Source organism: Hemiscyllium ocellatum, chromosome 4 (genome assembly GCF_020745735.1).
Source record: "Hemiscyllium ocellatum isolate sHemOce1 chromosome 4, sHemOce1.pat.X.cur, whole genome shotgun sequence".
Taxonomy (NCBI): Eukaryota; Metazoa; Chordata; class Chondrichthyes; order Orectolobiformes; family Hemiscylliidae; genus Hemiscyllium; species Hemiscyllium ocellatum.
In genome coordinates this window covers 59,432,104-59,450,042 of record NC_083404.1, presented here as the reverse complement: position 1 = coordinate 59,450,042, position 17,939 = coordinate 59,432,104, and the positions used below count along the sequence as shown (strand labels likewise).

Below are 17,939 nucleotides of genomic sequence, written 5' to 3'. Positions count from 1 at the left end.
TACTGAAACTTCCATGTACCAACGTTATTCTGGTATGTCTAACTGAAAGCATCTGTTGCTTTTATGTTTAATGCCCTGGTCAGATGACTTTTTTTATACAAAGGGATTGCTGACTCAATCCTGAATAAAATGTAGGCATATGCTTAAGTGTTGTAATGTGTTCCAATGATATTTTTCCAATTTCTTAAAAGACATGGCAGTTTTACCTTTTTAACAAAATGAGCAGTTCCTTTTGAGGTTTTCTTTCGCTGATTGATCAGTTAAAAGAAAATTGTTTCAATGAATAACCCAAAGAAAGTTTAACAAATATTGTATATTTTGTCAGGAAAATGTTTCCATTTAAAAGCCTTGCTTTTGTATTAGCAGAATTGACAGATTTGCATCTTTCGTGGATGGGAGATGGCATGTTGGTTAACTCAGGCAGTGTGCTATGAGAAGAGAATGCTATGGTAACTCCCAACTTCACTGAACTTGGCAGTTCCTTAATTCAAGAGAGAGAGCCGAACACACACCTACTCAAGGACACAAGTTTTTTCCATGATTCTTCGTGTGACTGAACAGGAGCTCCTTGACCCTTAATCTATGGGCATGTGGAATAGGAAGTCATGCACGGGAATGGGATCTGGAGTTCAGGATCTACTTTTTTTTTCTCTACTGTGAATCCTTTTGCCTCATCATTAAGATTTTTACTGAAAGCACGATGCAGCTTGGTGGCCATGTTCTTGTCACAGTGGTTAGTTGGTCCCACTTATTAATGTCAATACCGACATGCTTCAGAGAGAGTTTAAATGCCTTTTGAAGTGTTCACTTTCTCCTCCTCTGAAATGTTGGCCATTTGAGAGTTGAGGAGAGGATGTGGTGAGGGCGAATGCTCTTCAGGCATCTAACAGTGCCCAATTAATTAATTATGCAGAAAGTTGCATCACTGCTTGTAGAACTGGCTTCAAGAAGAACATCACAGTTCTCCTCTTCCCGCCTCATTGAATGTGTAGATGTGATGGAGGCATTGTTGGTGGAATTCCTCTAGCACTCTTGAGCGTCACTGGCATAGTCAATGCAGTATAGAACTATGGTGACAACAGCTCATTTGGACATTAGAACATTTGTTCATTTAGAGCCAAAGAGTCATAGAGGTGTACAGCACGGAAATAGACTCTTCGGTCTAACCTGTCCATGCCGACCAGACATCCCAAACCAATCTAATCCCATCTGCCAGCACTTGGCCCATAACTTTCTAAACTCTTCCTATTCATATAACCATCCAAATGCCTTTTAAATGTTGCAATTGTTCTAGCCTCCACCGCTTCCTCTGGCAGCTCATTCCATACACGCAACACCCTCTGTGTGAAAAAGTTGCCCCTTGGGTCCCTCTGGACTCCCCCACCACAGGGAAAAGACTTTGTCTATTTATCCTATCCGTGCCCCTCATAATTTTGTAAACCTCTAGAAGGTCACCCCTCAGCCTCTGATGCTCCAGGGAAAATAGCCTCAGCCTGTTGAGCCTCTCCCGACAGCTCAAATCCTCCAACCCTGGCAACATCCTTGTAAATCTTTTCTGAACCCTTTCAAATTTCACAACATCAGGAGACCAAAATTGCACACAATATTCCAACAATGGCCTAACCAATGTCCTGTACAGCTGCAATATGACCTCCCAACTCCTGTACTCAATACTCTGACCAATAAAGGAAAGCATACCAAACACCTTATTCACAATCCTATCTACCAGCGACTCCACATTCAAGGAGCTATGAACCTGCATTCCACGTTCTCTTTGTTCAACAACACTCCCTAGGACCTTTACCATTAAGTGTATAAGACCTGCTAAGATTTGCTTTCCCAAAATGCAGCACCTCTCATTTATCTAGAACATAGAAAAATACAGCACAGTACAGGCCCTTTGGCCCTCGATGTTGCGCCGACCCAAGCCCACCTAACCTACACGAGCCCACTATCCGTCATATGCCTATCCAATGCCTGTTTAAATGCCCATAAACAGGGACAGTCCACCACTGCTATTGGCAGGGCATTCCATGAACTCACGACTCGCTGAGTAAAGAATCTACCCCTTGCGGAACACTGCTAGTTACTGCACTCCAAGATGAACCTTTACCATCAACTACTACCCTCTGTCGTCTTCCAGCCAGCCAATTCCTAATCCAAACCTCTGACGCACCTCAATGCCATACCTCCATCTGTGTGGATGTCTGACAAAGTTTAACTGCTGTGGTTTATAGACGGATGATCTTCTACAATGTCATCAACAGTCCCCTTTTGGGAAAAGTTACTAGAGGTATGGGAAGTGCTAAACCTGTTCCAGAGCCCTTCAACATATATTGGAGGTGGAACGTTTAACTGACTAAATGTGGGTTGAGTGTTTTGTTTTGGCAACATTCAAAGGCAGATTGAGTGTCTTGTATGCAGAGCCGAAGAGAGAGTGGCATCCAAATGTTGTGTGGAGTCATTCGTGACAAGGCAGTCAGCTGTAAACTGTCATTCTGTACATATAGCGGTCAGCTTAATTTTGCTACAGGGGCTGAGGTTGCAGTTTTCTATTAAAGCAGTGTTTAATGCTAACACCAGAGAGTAGTTTATCTTTTGAGGCTTAACACCCATTGTTAGGTGGATTTTAAAAAGCATGGGTGATATCATGAGAACATAAGAAACAGGAACAGGAGTATGCCATCTGGCCCATCGAGTCCGCCCTGCCATTCATTAAGATCATGGCTGATCTTTTCATGGACTCACCTCCACTTACCCACCTGCTCAACTATAATGCTTAGTTTGTTTACTGTTCACAAATCTATTTTTGCCTTAAAAACATTCAATAAGGCAGCCTCAACCTGTTTCACCAGGCAGGAAATTCCAAGATTCACAGCCCTTTGTGAAGAAGTTCTGTTTCAACTCTGTTCTAAATCTGCACCCTTTAGTTCTAGTCTCACACACTCGTGGAAACGACATCTCTGCTTCTATCCTATGTATTCCCTTCATAATTTTATATGTTTATATAAGATTCGTTCCCCACCCCCCCCCAACAATCAATTCTTCTAAATTCCAATGGGTACAGTCCCAGTCTACTCAAACTCTCCTCATAAGGCAATCTCTTAATTCTGGAATTAAACTACTGAACCCCTTCTGCACCTCCTCCAGGCTAGTACATCCTTTTTCAAGTAAGGAGACCAAAACTGAACATAGTACGGTCACACTTGGAGTATTATCATCCTGTACATTTGCAGCATTGCCTCACTATTTTTAAACTCCATCTGTCTAGCTATGAAAGACAATATTCCATTTTCTTTCTTAATTACTTGTTGCATCTGCCAACCAACGTTTTGAATCATGCACAAAGGCACCCTGGTTCTTCTGCACAGGATGAGCTGCAATTTTTCACCCTTTTAAAATAATAGCCCATTTTGCAGTTATTTCAAAATGAACAACCTTACATTTACCAACATTTGTGATCCATCTGCCAGATCCTTGCCCACTTATTTTAACTTATTCACATCCCTCGGCAGACTTTCATTGTCCTCTGCACTCTTTGCTCTACCATTCATTTTAGTGTCACCTGTGAATGTTGACACACTACACTTGGCCCCCAACTCTTCTTCATCTATGTAAATTGTAAACAATTGAGGTCCCAACACTGCATCACTAGGCACCAATCACCAACCAGAAAAACACCCATTTATCCCCATTCTGGCAGAAATGGGACTTGAGCCTTGGATCTCCTGCCGCAGGAGGTAGGAATGCTATCACTGTGGCACAAAAGGCTTTCACAAGTAACATATGGCTGGTGCTTGGGTGGCAGGATGTCAATTTCTAGTTTACTGTCAATTTAAAGAAAAGCACATTTGAGTCAGAGGTCTGTAACATATCTATCAATTAGTTGCAATTTCTCTTGATTCATTTAGAGACAGAGTTAGAGAGATGTACAGCATGGAAACAGACCCTTCGGTCCACCCCGTCCAGATATCCCAACCCAATCTAGTCCCACCTACAGCAACTGGCCCATATCCCTCCAAACCCTTCCTATTCATCTATCCATCCAAATGCCTTTTTAAATGTTGCAATTGTACCAGCCTCCATCACTTCCTCTGGCAGCTCATTCCATATCCGTATCACCCTCTGTGTGAAAAAGTTGACCCTTAGGTCTCTTTTATATCTTTCCCCTCTCACCCTAAACCTATGCCCTCTAGTTCTGGACTCCCTGACCCCAGGGAAAAGACTTTGTTTATTTACCCTATCCATGCCCCTCATAATTTTGTAAACCCTTCACCCCTCAGCCTCCAATGCTCCAGGGAAAACGCTCCAACCTGTTATTTCTTTGCTCTTGTTTTACCTTTTGCTTTTAAACACTTCCAACTTTTACTCTTCCCTTTCAAATGCACTGAAAATAATTATTTAAGTCAAAAGTCCATGCACTCATGATATAGATGTGGAGGAAAAATTTCATGCCTGCATTAGGAATATGACAATTATAACCATCAAGAGGGGGGACAAATTATAATGTAGAAACTACTGGAGGTATCTGCCTCTTTTCCATGTGAGGAAAAATGCCACTACATTCTCCTAAATCAGCAGAATTCTGTGAAGTATTTTTCACTCAGACAGCATGTTCTTTCAAAATTTCCAACAGAATCTCTAGCGTTTTGTTCCCACACAAATCCAACAAAAATGTCGAGAACACCACTGGAAAGTCTTCATTTCATCCACCAATCTAACCAAACATGTGAACAGGCGGAGTAAAAATATCTACATTTGATAGTGCAGTATTGTTAGATTTGAATTTGCAATCAGTTTGATTTGAATGTTTAGTTACAATTGGGTTCTACAACCTGAATGTTAGCAGATCTGTTTGCTTAAATTTTAAATCAACTGTATTGCAATTTACAATTTAAAAGTCTATCCAGGTTGTTTGAGTTTGCTCGCTTGTCCTTTATAATTCAGATTTGCAAAGCTCAGTGGGAAAAGGTGCCAGTGTGTACATTTTAGGTTGCAACCTCAGCAGTGTCTGGTGGCATCAAGAATCCTTTGGAGAATGATATAAAACAGCATACAAAGTGGCAAAGTCAATGACTAATCTGGAGCCATGCCGCACCTTGCAGCGGCTAGTGTAAAACTGTTCTATTTTACTCAATTGATGTATGGAACTGGCACTCAATATATGGGAGTAGTGGGTGAATCCAATCCTTAAAACCCCTATATTACCTAGGAAATCTACTCATGGAATAGAAAAGCCATCACTGGGAATAGAATGAAAAGGAATAGTGAGAAACTGTTCCTGCAATCACAGACCAGTTCTCTCATGCCTTCAGTTGGTAAGTGAATTAATGAACCACTCAGCAACAATCATAGGAGAGAAGCAACCTTTGAATGAAGGAACAACAGATAGTTAGGAAGGTAAGTGATAGCCATGAACAAGTCACCATCAACAGCTGAGGCCAGGGTTTGGGCCACCTTTAGGCAGATCTACAAATTTAATCTGCCATGAGTGGATGGGAGAAGGAGGCTGTAAGAGGGTTGTGGGTGGGGAGGGGGGGTAGCAGCAAAGCGGCTCCAGTATGAGTATAGAGGAGAAATTGGGATTCAGTGAAGATAATGGTTTTAAACTTGGCAACAAATGATTTACCAGTGAATCAGGATTCAAGAAAATTGGATGTCTGAAGTAATGAATTATTTGTAAATTAATGTGGACTCTACTTGAAGGCTGTGTAAGTAATGTACTAGATCCTACTGTAACGAATGCTGTTGTTAAATTTAAGTCAGATTGAGATCTAAGGTGAAGTGAAGAGTCATTACTGTCTTGTGCACTCCAGCTTTGTGCATATTGTCACATGAACTGGGATTTATATATAATATTAAATGTTGTTTTAAGCTTGAATTTCTAGTTTGGACTTAGCAACTGGTGTTCTTCAACCAAGATTCTCGCCCACCCTCTGACGACCCCTTCTCCCGCCTCCAACACACCCCAGCCACCTGGATGCCCCGTGCTGGCCTCTTACCCGCCCTTGATCTCTTTATAGCCAACTGTCGCCACGACATTAACCGCCTCAACCTGTCCATCCCTCTCACCCACTCCAACCTCTCACCCTCGGAACGTGCAGCCCTCCACTCCCTCTGTTCCAACCCCAACCTCGCCATCAAACCAGCAGACAAGGGAGGCGCGGTAGTAGTTTGGCGCACCGACCTTTACACCGCTGAGGCTAAACGCCAGCTCGCTGACACCACCTCCTACTGCCCCCTTGACCTTGACTCCACCTCCCACCACCAAACCATCATCTCCCAGACCATCCATAACCTCATCACCTCAGGGGATCTCCCATCCACTGCCTCCAACCTCATAGTCCCACAACCCCACACCGCCCGTTTCTACCTCCTGCCCAAAATCCACAAACCTGATTGCCCTGGCCGACCCATTGTCTCAGCCTGCTCCTGCCCCACCGAACTCATCTCCGCATACCTCGACACGGTCCTGTCCCCCTTAGTCCAAGAACTCCCCACCTACGTTCGAGACACCACCCACGCCCTTCACCTCCTCCATGATTTTCACTTCCCCGGTCCCCAACACCTTATCTTCACCATGCACATCCAGTCCCTGTACACCTCCATCCCCCATCACGAAGGACTCAAAGCCCTCCTCTTCTTCCTTTCCCGCCGTACCAACCAGTACCCTTCCACTGACACCCTCCTTCGGCTGACTGAACTGGTTCTCACCCTGAACAACTTCTCTTTCCAATCCTCCCACTTCCTCCAAACCAAAGGAGTTGCCATGGGCACCTGCATGGGCCCCAGCTATGCCTGTCTCTTCGTAGAATATGTGGAACAGTCCATCTTCTGCAACTACAATGGCACCACCTCCCACCTTTTCCTCCGCTACATCGATGACTGTATCGGCGCTGCCTCGTGCTCCCATGAGGAGGTTGAATAGTTCATCCACTTTACCAACACAGTCCACCCCGACCTCAAATTCACCTGGACCGTCTCAGACTCCTCCCTCCCCTTCCTAGACCTTTCTATTTCTATCTCGGGCGACCGAATCAACACAGACATCTACTATAAACCGACTGACTCCCACAGCTACCTAGACAACGCCTCCTCCCACCCTGCCCCCTGTAAAAACGCCATCCCATATTCCCAATTCCTTCGTCCCCGTCGCATCTGCTCCCAAGAGGACCAGTTCCAATACCGTGCAGCCCAGATGGCCTCCTTCTTCAAGGACCGCAGATTCTCCCCAGACGTGATCGACGATGCCCTCCACCACATCTCCTCCGCCCTTGAGCCCCGCCCCTCCAACCGCCACCAGGACAGAACCCCACTGCTTCTCACCTACCACCCAACCAACCTCCATATACAGCGTATCATCCGCCATCATTTCCGCCAACTCCAAACGGACCCCACCACCAGGGATATATTTCCCTCCCCTCCCCTATCAGCGTTCCGAAAGGGCCATTCCCTCCGTGACTCCCTCATCAGGTCCACACCCCCCACCAACCCAACCTCCACTCCCGGCACCTTCCCCTGCAACCGCAAGAAATGCAAAACTTGCGCCCACACCTCCCTTACCTCTCTCCTAGGCCCCAAGGGATCCTTCCATATCTGCCATAAATTTACCTGCACCGCCACACACATCATATCCTGTATCCGCTGCACCCGATGTGGCCTCCTCTATATTGGGGAGACAGGCCGTCTACTTGCGGAACGTTTCAGAGAACACCTCTGGGACACTCGGACCAACCAACCCAACCACCCTGTGGCTCAAACTTTAACTCCCCCCTCCCACTCCACCAAGGACATGCAGGTCCTTGGACTCCTCCATCGCCAGACCATAACAACACGACGGTTGGAGGAAGAATGTCTCATCTTCCGCCTAGGAACCCTCCGACCACAAGGGATGAACTCGGATTTCTCCAGTTTCCTCATTTCCCCTCCCCCCACTTTGTCTCAGTCAAATCCCTCGAACTCCGCACCGCCTTCCTGACCTGCAATCTTCTTCCTGACCTCTCCGCCCCCACCCCACTCCGGCCTATCACCCTCACCTTGACCTCCTTCCACCTATCACATCTCCATTGCCCCTCCCCCAAGTCCCCCCTCCCTACCTTTTATCTTAGCCTGCTGGACACACTTTCCTCATTCCTGAAGAAGGGCTTATGCCCAAAACGCCGAATCTCCTGTTCCTTGAATGCTGCCTGACTTGCTGCGCTTTTCCAGCAACACATTTTCAGCTTAGCAACTGGTGCGTTTATTTTTGTGTGTGAAGTTGTAAGTGGTTCTGTAACAATAGCAATTCCTTTCAAAAGCAGTTTTTGAAGCTGTTTTTTTAAATTAATGTATCTTGTGCATTAATGATCTTCTGTTCATTTTAGTTAGTTTGTTTGTGACCCAGCATGATGAATAATGGGGCTGCAAAGATTTGTTCAAATGTTGTGGACTTTTTTTCAGCTTAAGGGAAATACTCCTAGCTGAGAGGTGATACTTTTAGTTTCACTTCAAACTTTGGGTGGTGTTAGTCCTGTGAAGACCTTTTCAATAGCATAGCTGTATAAAGCAGTGCTGCTGAGTAGAACAGGACAAGAAATCGCTAATTAGATCCTTAAAGTGAAGAATAAGTGCCCGTCACAGACCAGACAAATGCCTGGAAATGTTTATTAAATAGTACGTGGAAGCTGAAATGTGTGATGGTTTTGGGAAGAAGTTATCTGTAGTTCCATTTGAGGTTGTCAGTGACTTAATCCCGCAAAGATGTTCGATACTGGAATTCTGGTGTGAATATTATGAGTGGTGTTTTAGGAACTATAACAGAGGTGTTTTGGATATTGTCCAAAACTGGTTTTGTTTCTCTTCAATTTGTAAAGGACAGTTTTGAGACTAATGGGATTATAGATTAGATTAGATTACATTACATTACATTACTTAGTGTGGAAACAGGCCCTTTGGCCCAACAAGTCCACACCGACCCTCCGAAGAGCAACCCACCCAGACCCATTCCCCTACATTTACCCCTTCACCTAACACTACCGGCAATTTACCATGGCCAATTCACCTAACCTGCACATTTTTGGACATGGAAGGGAACAGGAGTAACTGGAGGAAACCCACACAGACAATGGGAGAATGTGCAAACTCCGCACAGAGAGTTGCTTGAGGCGGGAATTGAACCCGGGTCTCTGGCGCTGTGAGGCAGCAGTGCTAACCACTGTGCCCCCATACTGCCCAAAACTTTTACTTTGTTTAAAATCTTTGAATTTGTATGATAAATTATTTGGATTGTACTATTTTATCTTAGTGCCTTTTGTAATAAACTTGTATTTTATTGTTGAAGCTAAATTTGCAGCATTATGAACTTGTGGTCCAGCAATAGTTAAAACCAAAACAAATAAAAATATGATTTACCAAGCCAGTTCATGTCAAAAGATCTGACTTGTAAAGCAGTAACATAGTTGGGATCATAATATGGAGCTGTGATTTCCTTAGTCTATGGAAGGTGTGTTTAGGTGATGATTTTTGATATAGAAATGTGTCAGTTACTTTAAAATAAAATCCTTTGTTGCTAACTTAGGCCTGTTGTCTTACACCAATTTTAATACTGTGCTATCTAGGAAATGTTGTGGTTTCAATTTTAATAGTTGATTACTACTGAGAATATTGATGACATTTTCTAATTCTCTTGTCAAGTCTAAGTACCTCATGTGCCATCTCACAAATAGCAGATGTTATTAATATCTGCATCACCTAATAAATGAGTTAGTGAGAATGAAAAGATAATCCCTGAAAATGAAATGGGTACCCTTGAAAATCTGAGCACCTTCAAAGTAAAATATTTTGATTTATGCACAAAATGTTCTGTTTTTAGGTGACCCGCATTTTTAGGCAGCCAGTTTGAACCAACATATTGTGGATAAAATGGTTCCTTGTAGTCAATATAACAGTATATAATGGAGACCAAGTGGCCATAATAAACCTGCCAGGAGCATGCGTTTTCTCATAATACTAATCTGAAAGTGGATACTTGAAAAAAGAAGACAAGTGCTGGACTGCATTCACTGCTGTGTATTTCTTTTCCTTCATTCTCCATAGTAGCATCCCTTTGTGCTGTTTGGAGTCTCTGATTCACCATTGACTGATGCTACAATAAGCTGTCACAGAAGGGTGGCAATGAAGAATTGTTTAGGGATTTCATGGATGTCAGCTTAGTCTATTCTCACTAGCCACTCAAAATTCATGTAGCTAGGTGCGCCAGGCAGTTGCTGTCATAGTTTCCAGTTGATGTCAGTCGAGTTCAAATTGTGCCTGTATCCTTTCTTAAGCGTGCAACATAACAATTCCATTCATCTTTGTGCTCAAAGAAATTGCAATGTTTTAAAGTTAGTAAACTACAAGACCATTTATATAGCGTTGTTACATAGTGGTTAACTATCTTAGATTTGAAGAAAACTTTTTCAGATAAATTGATTAGAGATAAAAATACTCAATGTAAGCATTTGCAGAAACCATTTTTAACTTAAATCTGTCATTCCAGTTGTTTCTAACTTCCCACTCTTTTCCTCCTCCCCAGGTATTGCCTCACAGTTTGGAGTCCGAGGTTATCCAACTATCAAATTGTAAGTGAAGGATGATAGTATCTTATCTCTTTTTCTCAATATAATTAGGAACTGTGCTGAAAGTGTGTTGCTGGTCAAAGCACAGCAGGCCAGGCAGCATCTCAGGAATAGGGAATTCGACGTTTCGAGCATAAGCCCTTCATCAGGGCTTATGCTCGAAACGTCGAATTCCCTATTCCTGAGATGCTGCCTGGCCTGCTATGCTTTGACCAGCAACACATTTTCAGCTGTGATCTCCAGCATCTGCAGACCTCATTTTTTACTCGATAATTAGGAACTGTCAATTGCATTCCTTCTAACATGGTCTCATGAAGCTCAAGTAATTCCTGTGTGAATAAGGAGTTGACAGGGTTGCTTATACAAGAAAAAATTGCAATTGATATGGAATATTTTTTATTGAATTTATTGCAGCTTCATTAGTCAAAGATATTTTTGAAATTGGCATTAAGTAATATTAATAAATCAACATAGTTACTCATTGTAGGAGATTTGCTTTGAAATGTTTAACCATCATACCAATTTGAACAGACTTTCTAATCAAAGGCAGAAATTGAACTGAATGTGGATAATTAACATTTGAACCAAAATTCTGCATATGTACTTATAAAAACCAGGTTAGTAAGCTTCTTTCAGAAGCTCATGAAGATTGGGAGACAAAAAAATGCCAGATGCTGAGGTGCTCATCTGAACTGGCATACCAAGTATCCACAACATATTGAGACCAACACAACTGAGTTACACTGGTCAGGTAGTGAGAATGTCTGACACAAGCTTAGCAAAATGAATATATGTGGAGGACTTGAGTTTGGGTGCACTTTTAAGGCAGTTAAAGACATCACAAGGACTGTCTGAAGGGTTCCCTTAGGAGTTTTGATATAGCCTTCGAATTTTAGGGAAAGCTCACCCAGTGCAACCACAAAATGTGGTGCAACCTTCATTTGAAAGAGAGCTCATACCAAAGGCACAGAGCAATGCAAGAAGAGAAAAATCGAGCCAGCAACTCATCCAAAATTTAGTCATTTGCATTATCTTATTCTAATTGCAGCAGAACCTTGCAGGATTGAACTTAGCAGTCAACTACATAGCTATCAAAGTCCTAAAGAAGAATCAGACAATGAAAATGGTTTTTGCGTCATACTGACGACAACTGCAATTTTTACATACTTCCGTTCTCCTGCGATAAAGGTCAATGTTTCATTAACCTTTGAGGTAGCTTTTAGTATCCATGCAGCAGTTTGTATTTATTTGTGTGGTGGATACAAATTATGGGAGGAACAGGGCTTAATAACTTAATTTTTTTGAGTAACAAGGAGGGTTGATCAGGATAGCACGGTGGATGGTGTCTGTGTGGATTTTAATATGGCATTTGATAAGGTCCCATTTGGCAGACTGTTTAAAAGTTAAAGCCCATGGGTTATAAGGGAATGTGGAAGAGTTGGTTCAAAATTACATCAGTAACAGGAGGCAAAGGATAAAGGTCAATGTGTTTTTAATGAGTGAAAGATATTTTAAAGTGGTGTTCCCCAGAGCTCAATTTTTGGGGTCCTTTGCTGTCTGGGGCATGCATTAATGTTAAGTTTAAATGTTAACATCACAGAATTGGCTGTCAAGAGCATGAAGATAGTGACAATTTGCCAAAAATGGCAAGTTGCTGAATTTCATGAGAATATGGAAAGCAAGGGATTGGACAATATAGGGGGGTGTTTTGAGAGAGAGAGAGAGAGAGAGAGAAAAACTAGGAGAACTTGAAGTTCACATCCACAGGTCCTGGAAGGTGGCAGCTCAGTTAGAAAAGGTGGTTTAAAAACAAAAGGCATAATGGGATGCTATCCTTCATTGGTTGGGGTATTGAATACAAGATCTGTGATGATGAAAGTAAATAAAACAATTGTTAGGCCACTGCTGGAGTTTTGTGTACATTTCTGGTCACCACATTATAGTAAGAACATAATTGCAGTTGAGAGTCTGATGTGATGTACAACAGTGTTGCCAAGGCTTGAAAATTGCACTTTTAAGGTAAGATTGGATAGGCCTGTCTGCTTTCCCGAATAAAGGAGATGAAGGGTGATTAGTTGGAGTTGTACGAAATAATGAGGGGCTTGGGTAGAGAGAACAGGGAAGACCTGTTTCTATTAGCAGAGAGATCATTTACCAGGCGGCATAGATTTAAGGTGCTTGTTTAAAGGATTAAAGGGGACATGAGAACAGGTTTTTTTTTTAAAACCTAGAATGTGGTGGTTGTCTGGAATTTCTTGCCCAGTTTGGTTATGACAAAGACTCCTTTAAAAGGAACCTGGATCTGCATCGGGTGCTAGAAAGTGGAGTTAAATGGCTGGCTAGTTTATTCCGCCAGACACGATGGGTTTAACTGCCTCTTCTCTGCCATAACCTTTCTATGATTCTAGAAGCAGCACGCCTCATATATTTTGAATGCAAAGAGGATAAATGGTGGCCTTAGTAGGTTGAGGTTGTGGGGAGAGTAAAGGACAGAAAAATAAGGTTTCCTGCCGGATGTTGACCCATTGGACAAGTTGCTTCCTGTGCTGTAAAATTTTGATTTAATGGAATTTAAGATGTGTTATGCTAAATTGCTGAAGCTTGCTGATTGTAGCTCTTATATGGACATTTTCTTTTGTTTATTTAATTTTTTATTTGATTGCGGAACAGAAATTTTATTTTTATCTGCATTGCTATTTTATGTTACCATGCTCAATTATTTGAGATACTCCTTCTACATTGTAGAAATTGATGTACAGCTAAGATGCTTGTGGTAATGTAAAATTTTAGGTGTTTAAGCACTAATTAAATAATCACATCTGTTTCACCAAAAGGCCATTGATGATAACCAGAAAGTTATCTTATGTACAGAATTAGTTGAACTTCTTTTGGCAGAGTCCTGCAACTAGTGCCTGCTATGTATGCCTTTAAAATTGTTTTACACTATTAAAAGTGCAACATTCTTGTAATCCTGGTTGTTTATTTCACATGATGGAAATTGTCAGACAAGTATCTCCATTAGCATATCAGTGCTGAGTTTTTTTTATAGAATCCCTATAGTGTGGAAACAGGCCATTTGGTCCACTCTGACCCTCTGAAGAGTAACCCACCCACACCCAATCCCCTACCTTACACTCCTGTCTAACCTCCACAATCCTGAACACTATGGGCAAATTAGCATGGCTGAGTTCTGTCTCGTTTGTTGAGGATCCTGCTCTACCATTGCCTTCTATTTACACTATCCATAATTGTTATCTTTCTACTTGCACTGTACTACGATTGCAACTCAGCAAGTTCACAAGCCTTGGCTGCTTAATTGTATTGTGTATTGCATTGGCATGGTGCATGCAGAGATTTGTGGTCATAAGCACTGGGAATCATAGGAAATGCTAAGCGGGTTGAGTCTCTACTCAGTGGAATTTGAGAGATGATCTCACTGAAACGGTAGGATTCTTCAGAGCCTTAACAGGGTAAATGCAGAGACAATGTTCTTCTCATGGGAGTGTCTGGGATGAGGAAGAATCTCTTCTGAGAGTTAAGAGTCTTTGAAACACTGGCCAGATGGTTGTTTGAACTCTGGTTCAAATGTGGCTTCAAATTGCGACAGACTTGTTTTGTGAGACTTTTGCCAGGAAGGAGGATATCCCCAGTCATTAGGAACAGAGTTCGGAATTCTGGTTGAAGACCAGGCTTCAGTCTTCCTAACGTTTAATGGGGAAAATTTCTGCTGTATACTGGATGCCAGATGAAGAGTGGATTCATCAAGAAAGTGATGATGAGAGAAAGAGCTGGGTTGTGTCAGAATACATAAGAACAACACCGTGCATTTAGATAGTGTTGCCAAATCACTGCTTGTGGATAAGATATAGGAGGTAGCCACAGATTGTTGGAGTTATCAGTGGTACATGTTGAGGAATGGGGGAGAATGCATTTTAAGTGGTATTCTGGCTTTGTTTAGTTAAGAATGGAGCCAGGTGAGAGCAGTCCAACCCAGCTCAGTGGTAGAGAGATGGAGAATGGTGTAGTTAACTATGTCAAAAGCAGCAGGTGGTCCAATAAGAATGGGATGGGATAGTTATCTTTGCATACCTAAAGGTGAGTGCATTTTAGGGGAACACATGGAAAACTATTGTGGTGACAGTATGTAACAATTATTGATTCAGATACAAGAAATTACTGTTTCATAATCAAATAAGATTCATGGCATGCATGCAAGATTTTAAAGGAAAGGAATTGCTTTTATCAGAAACCTTTCATGATTTTAGATTTCTAAAAATTCTTATTGAATATGAAGCTGAATTTAGTTGGAGTCACAAGAGAAAGGTGTTGGGGAGCAGAGGATGAGAGAATCTTGTGTACTACTTCTCATTCACAGCATTTGGATGACTGTTTGTAACATAGTAGAGAACAGGAAGGACCCAACTCATTCCATCCATGGTCATTGTTAACATCAAAGAGGAAACAGTAGAGTTTTGCGATATGTTTTGTCAACAGATAACTAGATTACCTTTCACATTCAAAACTATCAAGTTGAATTTAAAAATAATTCTTAAATTCAAGAGTTGTGAATATGGCACCGTTGAATGCATTATTGAACCAATAATGAAAAATTACATTGTTAATTAGACACTTGAATTATAAATGTAAATCAATAATGGTTGTTTCTGAATTAATTGTATGTTGTTGGTAAGTCTTGCACTTTTGCATTTATTTAGCTTCTATCTATGTATTTTCTGTTGAAGTTAATCTACCATTCTTCTCTCACTTATAAGGGAAAATATTACTTACTACAATTCATTATTTGTTCAAGTTCTTTTATCCTCCCCTTAGATTAAAAGGAGACCTTGCTTACAATTATAGAGGACCTCGTACCAAAGAGGATATAATTGAGTTTGCTGGCAGAGTATCAGGGTAAGTGAAATTTTTGTTTCCCTTTGAAATTTTAAGTTATAAGAGGCTTGTACATTTAGTCTGCAGTGTGCTGTTACTTAATTTTAATATTGATTAGATATTTGTTACAGCTTCTGTTTGTTTCCTATAAACTTCAGAATGCATAATGGCTGAAAGAATGTCTTTCTTCCTCAATAAAACAAAAGCTGGAATTTGAATTAGATCACCTACATCACCTGTATTAAGTTGTTGAGTAGGAAATGTAAACATTCTAATCAAGGACATCTTTGATCACAAGGGATGGGTTGAGATGATCATCTCAATTTTAGATTTTTAAATACAGTATATTTAATTTTGGAAGCAGATCGAACCTCTTGAGGGAAGTATATAGAAAATTCTGGGAAAGCCGTGGCAACAGTCCTTGGGATTGAGGCCAGGTTTAATGTTATTAAGGAGATTCTAGCATGTGGAGAAATTGCAGGATGTGTATACTTTTCAAAACAAGAGATGGGAAAGGGAGGTTGGAACGTCATGGGAGAATTATATATGTTGAAAGAAATAACCGAACACCGCGGGTTATATTTTCCCTGCAGCACTCAGAAAATGCTAATGCCTTTTTCCACCACCATTTGCTGCTACTTTGAAGAAAGAGGAATAATAATAGAAGACAATGACAATAACAGAAATGGGTAAAGAGCAGGAAGTCATAGAAAGAACAAACCTTCAAAGTCCTCTTTACTCACATCTTATACCAAAATTGGGATAACTGTCTGATAAACTAGCCAAGCAACAAAATTATTCTCTAGGAATTGTACCTTACAGTAATTATACCTTAATATCTCAGGCGACACGGTGGCTCAGTGGTTAGCACTGCAGTGTCACATTGCCAGGGACCTGGCTTCAATTCCAGCCTCGGGCGACTCTGTGGAGTCTGTACATTCTCCCCGTGTCTCTGTGGGTTTCCTCTGGGTGCTCTGGTTTCCTCCCACAGTCCAAACATGTGCAGGTCAGGTGGATTGGCCATGCTAAATTGCCCATAGTGTCAAATGCATTAGTCAGAGGGTAATGGGTCTGGGTGGGTTACTCTTCAAAGGGTTGGTTTGGACTGGTTGGGCCAAATGGCCTGCCTCCACACTGTAGGAAATCTAATCATCTCAGACATCACATTACCTGAGGGTGTGCTGTCCTACTTGCTGGACATACCCATCAGAAGAAGCGATATATGATTGGGAGTCAGTTGCTCTGGGAATCATCAACATTGACTGTGGGTGCAATGAATTCTCATGGCACCAGGTATAACATGAGCTGCAGATTACACCTACTATTCCCCGCAGGTGGTAATTTAGGATTCTTCAGTGTTGGACATCAATTGGAAGAAGCAATGAAGGCGACAAAGGAACAGAAAAGACATCAATTCCCAAGAATGGCTGCGTGGTACCACTGTTGATAACTGAGTCAAGTCCAAAAGGATATAGCTGCTAGACTGGTTCTGTTGCTGTAGTCTGTTGAGGGAACTGACGAGGCAAGAAAAATCTACTTTATCCCATCCTAACCAGTCCACCTGTCGCAGATAAACCTATCCATGACAATGTTTGTAGGATTTGCTATTGCAAAGTCCTTATGGAGATGAAGTCCTACTTTCACATTGAGGATACCCTCCACCATGTTCTGTGACACTACCACTGTGCTAAGTGGGACAGGTTTAGAATAGATCTGACAGCTCAAATGGGCATCCTTAAGACACTATGGATCATCAGGAGAACTGTACTCAGCCACAGTTTGAAACTATTACCATCAAGCCCAGGGAACAACCTGTTTCAATGAAAAGCATAGGAGGGCATGTCAGAACAGCACCACATGAGCTGTCACCACATGAAGATGTGACTTGGACAGAACTATTTCCATGCCAAACTTTGGAAGCAGCATGCAGTAGACTGTGTTAAACAATCCCACAATGAACAGATCAGATTTGGAAATCTAATGGATTTTCTAAATATCAGTATTTCTGTCTACCTGGTAAAACTTGAATGATCTGTAATCCTACCATATCAAAATATGATTGAGGCTTACTAAACTATCTGGGGCAAAAACTAAAAGATTATGGATTATTTAGCTATTCTTTAAATTGAGAAGGGTTTTTCCCATGTGACTTCTTGGAACCTGAAGTCAAAAGTTTAATATGTGCTACAAGCCACCTGCTTTATGCTAGAAATCAAGTAACTTGAAAACTTTGCATAGCTGTTTTTTCAAAGGAGATGAGAGATATAGTTTGTTTTTAATTACTGAAAAATCAAGCCTGGCTGAGAGGATACTTCTCGCTGGACTTTGACTACTGTATCTGTAGAACAGATCACATCACTGAAGCTGAAAGTTTCTCCTACAATCCTGTTTTTATTTGAAGTTTCTGAGAAACTAGTAGATTTTCTAAATACCATTTTTTTTTCTCTCTACGTG

General features: G+C 41.6%; 1 protein-coding gene across 2 annotated transcripts in view; it reads left to right on the top strand.

Annotated features, from left to right (window-relative positions):
• Positions 1-17,939, top strand: part of LOC132813898 (protein disulfide-isomerase TMX3-like) — a 143,231-nt gene that overhangs the window by 29,370 nt on the left and 95,922 nt on the right. For both annotated transcript variants that reach the window (XM_060823293.1, XM_060823287.1), the window contains exons 5-6: positions 10,553-10,598; positions 15,426-15,506. In XM_060823293.1, the coding sequence (XP_060679276.1) occupies positions 10,553-10,598; positions 15,426-15,506 (127 nt within the window). The remainder of the gene's footprint in view (positions 1-10,552; positions 10,599-15,425; positions 15,507-17,939) is intronic.